At 44.8% G+C, this 5,510-nt stretch overlaps 1 protein-coding gene across 1 annotated transcript; it reads right to left on the bottom strand.

Moving 5' to 3' along the window:
* Positions 1-1,183: 1,183 nt before the first annotated feature.
* Positions 1,184-4,053, bottom strand: LOC138955750 (ankyrin repeat domain-containing protein 55-like; the record flags this gene model as incomplete). Its single annotated transcript, XM_070327292.1, is given in 4 exon segments — positions 1,184-1,800; positions 2,596-2,786; positions 3,216-3,344; positions 3,993-4,053. Coding segments are annotated over 3 exon segments (498 nt in total). The 3' UTR covers positions 1,184-1,619.
* Between the last annotated feature and the right edge of the window lie 1,457 nt (positions 4,054-5,510).

Raw genomic sequence — 5,510 nt, 5'->3', positions numbered from 1 at the left:
AAAACAAAACCACAAAAACGACACTGAATTCCACCAAACATTCGCTAACCTCCGTTTCACTAGCTGCAATTCTCTCTCGCGAAGACCTCCGACTTTTGGACGGATGTGACGACATACTACTTCCGGTTTCCCTGTCGGAAGCAACGACCCGGTACGAGCTGTCTCTGCTGATTGGAGGGAGGCTGACTTTGTCGTTCGCTGCGGCGTCTTTGGAGCTTTGCGATGCACCGTTTGCACGTTTAGAATGCTTGGTACCTCCGTTAGATTTTCGTTTATCAACTGTTGTGTGGTCTACAGGTTTCCCGGGAACACCCATAGTAGGGTCTTTTCTGCTAGATTGGAAAAGACCTTTGAAGAATCCCAACGGAGTTTTGCCTTTTCTGCTGCTGTTGTTGTTGCTGGATTTTCTGCTCTCCGCTTTATCGCGTGGGGTGTTGATGGCCTTTTCTAATATCTTGAAACACTCTGGAACACACGAACGTTTTAGCGAATTGGTAGAGTCGTTTTACACCGACTTATTTGCATTACTTTCATGCAGTAAAAACACCCCAAGTACCAACACAAAATAGCAAGATTACAGAACAATTAAAGATAAAAGAGAACATGTGACTGAGTTGACCTTGATACTGATGACATTTGATGATAATTGAAGGTTAACATGAAAAAATCCGTTTCTGAACAAAAAATTAAACACCGCAAAGATAAAAGAAAGAAAAAAACACGTAGGAATGAGGAAGGGGAGGACACGTCTCTGGCTCGGCCGGACCAGATTCGTCTCAAAGTTCTGCAAAAGTCGGGGGTCGATAACTCAGTCGGTAGAGAACTTAACTTGATCCGCATGTCACCGGGTTCGAATCCGGGCCGGGACAGACACGGGTCAACTCAGTTTTATGTGCAGACTCAGAGACGGTTATCATGTCCCACCCCCATGTCACCACTGTCAGTGGCACTCAAAAGATCTCGGCCGTTATTGTAGCAGAATTGCAGTTTGCTGATTACGACTAAGCGCGCACGCTTAACAGTAGCGATACAGTGGAACCGCCCGTTTGTTAAATCCCCAAGTAAAGACTTCCTCCCTTTAACAACCTTGCTTTTTCAGATTTTTTATTCATAACCTCGGTAAACTTACCTCCATTTAACACTTTCTACCCCACCTATGTCGACCCAGTTGTTTTTAGCCGAGACCAGCTGTGCTGCAGCAGGTCACTCAGAATTGTAGTAACTGTGTAGAAGCTGTGTACATATCAACACGCTGGAATGCAGGCGTTAGATCGACGTTACAGGAAGCGACTGAAGCTAAACAGTCTGCGCGAATATATCCGTACCTGGTCAGATAGAGCCAAATGAGTGGGTACGGATATATATCCGTACCTGGGAGACAATGAGTTAAGGACTTTCTCCCTTTTAAGACCTGATTTTCGGACGTTTTAAGGTCTTAAAATAAAGCATCTCCGTTTGTAAGCCCTAATAATTATCTCATTAAAAAAAAGCTGATTCAAAAAAAAAAGAAAAAAAAAGGTCTTAAAAGGGGGGTTTCGACTGCACTCTGTTGCTGCTTTCTGGAAGGAAGCGACCCGAATTTCCCAGCGATGGCACAATGAAGTAATACCCCAAACAAGTTAGAAACGGGGAGAAAAAAAAAGACAATGAAAGTCAGCCTCACCCTTGTGTCCAGACTGTGAGGCGTAGCTGAGTGGAGTTCCACCATCGGCATCCTCCGCGGTGACCTTGACCCCGAGTTCAAGCAAGGTCTGCACGCATTGCACATGACCCATGGCAGCCGCCCAATGCAAGGGTGTTCTGCAAAAAAACAGTGATTTTAGTGTCTTTATTGCCCATGCCTGACTAATTTGAGTATTGTACTATACTGTTCTTTTTTTATGTTGGCAAGTGTAACTATGATGGAATTTATCGGTGATACGCACGATGACTTGCACTAGGGCCTTAAAGCCTCATATCTATTGGGCGAAAAGTCGACTTCACTAAGATCGCTGCACGAAGCTTTGGCACTGACTTTTTGGTTAAAAAAGCTTCGCGAAGTCAACTTTGGGCTTAATTCAGGAAAGCCTGAACAGAGATTGCGTTAACGCGTAGTTTTCAGTGTTTTACCTGAAAAAAAGATTGACCCAGCGCTAGCGATGCAATTCAGATGTAACGTTCTCATGGGTCGAGGGGGACGATAAGGGACAGGTTTTGCTAATACGCTACCAAACAGATCCAGTGCGTTCAACTTGGATCTTTAAGTCCATCAGATTGACTAAATATTTTCAAATGGCTTTCAACGACTTGTTAATGAGGTAGGATACTGATCAATGCACAGCCCTAACAAAATATGTTCTACTACTGGCAGGACGAAGTTACCGAGATAAACTGCGTTCTCGAATGTTTCTGCCAGCTCCTACAGAATAAGTGACATAATCTTAACATGACGCTATTATTGGCATCAGGACGTTTTCTCGAACTTTTTTCCGCTTCGCCGCTTCATACGTACGTCAGAGATCGCACTCTTGATGAGAGGGTCAAACAGACCCGTCTTGGTTTGTGTAATCGGCGTCGTTTGTCATTAAACAAAAACCAAAAAACGTGCGGTCAAACCTGTCATCAGGATCCTCCGCTTCACGCTCGCAGTGTGGGTGTGCGGCCAGCAGCCTGATGATGTCCGAGTGCCCAGCGGCGGCAGCGAAGTGGAGGGGGGTCTTGCCCGTGTGGTCCTGAGCCCCTAGCATCTTCTCCGCCGCCTCCTCTTCTCTGGTCAGCAGCAGGCGACAGCAGTCCGCACTCCCGTTCTGTGAGATATAAGGAGTATATTGTACTGTACACACAAACTTCAATGACGTTTAAAAGGTCTCCAATTCCAAGAGAATGAGTAATACGGGAAATTATTTGGGGGCCCGGGTAGCTCAGGTGGTCACTGGACTTCTGATCCAAGGGTTGCGAGTTCGAATCCGGGCCGGGCCGGACACGGGTCAACTTTATGTGAAGACCCAGATACAGTATCCATGTCCCACCCTGTGTCACCACATGCAGTGGCACGTAAAAGACCTCAGGAATTCTGCCATAAGTGCAGATGGCTGATACCACCTAAACACGCGTATATATATATATATATGGAAACACAAGTATAAAACATCGATACGGAAACGGACCGAAGCCCATCAACAAATTGTAACCTGAGTTTTTGGTTCTGGTAATCCATCATAAGAAACGCACTATACCTGTGCAGCCCAGTGCAGTGGTAGTTTCCCGTCCACGTCATGGGCCATAATGTTGCCTCCCTTGTCCATCAGACACTTCAGGTGCTCGGGCCGGTTGTGGAACGCTGCCCAGTGCAGTGCCGTCATTTGCTGGACATGATTAGATACGATAAGATGAGATGAGATGAGATGAGATGAGATGTGATGCGATCAAAATTTGTCTTATTTTATTCATTTATTTTTTCCAGTTTAAGTTAAGAACTGGTGAACGCTTTTATCATCATGACATCTGGAGCCCAGAATCATGCCAAGTTTAATCTTTCTTTTGTGTACGGTAACTCACTCAATTGACTATTTTGTTACCTTATACCCCAAAACAAAAACAAAAACAAAAACAACAAAAAACCAATAGCACACACACACACAAAACAACAAAAACAAAGAAAGAAACAAAACAAACAAACACGTATACGCACGCACGAACGCACTAACACACACACACACACACACACACACACACACACACACACACACAAACACACACACACACACACACACACACAAACACACACACACACACACACACACACACACACACACACACACACACACATACACACAGAGTCTGGGTTCATTAAGCTACCCTCATCTCTTACCCCATATCCATCCTTACCCCTCTCCCCCCTGCCCCCATCCAAAATCTCGCACTTTCCCATCCCTCACGCCCACACTATTTGTTATCAAAAACACACACAAACACACGGGGGACACACAATGATACAAACGAGTGAGATTGACCTCGTGGTCTTGCTGATTGATGTCTGCAAGGGACAGTGTCTGCAGGAGGGTCACCAGCGTTCTGTAACACAATTGGCACCAAATGCATCATGTCACACCACTGAAGGGGTCTACTTCGGGGGGAGCTTAGTGGTTACAATTGGCACCCAATGCATCATGTCAAATACCACTTAAAGGATCTACTTCGGGCGGGGAGCTTGTTCGGTACAGTTAGCACCAAAAAGGCAAATGCATCATGTCACACATCACTGAAGGGGTCTGCTTCGGGCGAGGAGCTTAGTCTGTAGCGTCGTTGGCTTCACACAACACTGAAGGGGTCTACTTCGGGCGGGGAACTTAGTCTGTAGCGTCGTTGGCTTCACACAACACTGAAGGGGTCTACTTCGGGCGGGGAGCTTAGTCTGTAGCGTCGTTGGCTTCACACAACACTGAAGGGGTCTACTTCGGGCGGGAAACTTAGTCGGTTGCGACGCTTGCTTCACAACCAGTTTGTCGCTACATGTACATCGGCGTGGGGTAGAATTCCACTCAAAACACAAATGTTCCACTTTTGAACACATTTCTGAAACAAAATTTAAACAATTTGTGACATAGTTATATTGACAAAAGTGGCACTGAAGGGGTCTACTTTGGGCAGAGAGCTTAGTCCGTAGCGTCGTCGGCTTCACACACCACTGAAGGGGTCTACTTCGGCCAAGAAGCCTAGTCGATAGCGGCGCTTGTTTCACAAACCGATTGTTGCTTGTATCGGCTTGGGTTAGAATTCCACTCAAAATAGAAGTGTTCCACTTTTGATCACATTTCTGTAACAAGTTTTCAACAATGTGTGACATAGTACATAGCTCTATTGACAACAGTAGCACATATAGTGACCACTTGTGTTCAAATTAACTCTTGTGAACACTATGTGTTTGTCATGCATAACTCTTTACCTAGTAGAACTATGTATCATGTCACAAAGTGTTCAAAAATTGTCACAGAAATGTCTTTAAACGTGAAACACTTTTCTATTTTTTTAGAAAATTAGGCTCGGGATTTCCCCCCCCCCCCTCCACTTGTGTTCAAATGAACTCTTGTGAACACTATGTGTTTGTCATGCATAACTCTTTACCTAGTAAAACTACCGTCGTGGTGAAAACGACGTTAAACACCAAATAAAGAAAGAAAGAAAAAAAGTAAAACTATGTATCATGTCACAAAGTGTTCAAAAATTGTCACAGAAATGTGTTTAAACGTGAAACACTTTTTAATTTTTTAGAGAATTAGGCTCGGGATTACCCCCCCCCCCTCCCCCGGAGTCAACTTTTTGCAGACTCTCCTCATTAACCACACATGACTATACTATAATACCTTATTCTTATCCTTATCCTTCGAGACAAAGTGTTGTACAGTGGTGCAAAATCAAAAGAGTGTCCTGTCGACAAACCTTTTTGGAGATCTATGGATATGCAGTGACACCCCCCCCCCCCCCCATATTCAAGGAACTCCGGCAATCTGAGAAAATTATGTATTATAATG

Source organism: Littorina saxatilis, unplaced genomic scaffold (assembly GCF_037325665.1).
Source record: "Littorina saxatilis isolate snail1 unplaced genomic scaffold, US_GU_Lsax_2.0 scaffold_2810, whole genome shotgun sequence".
Taxonomy (NCBI): domain Eukaryota; kingdom Metazoa; phylum Mollusca; class Gastropoda; order Littorinimorpha; family Littorinidae; genus Littorina; species Littorina saxatilis.
This window is presented reverse-complemented; position numbering and strand designations above follow the sequence as displayed.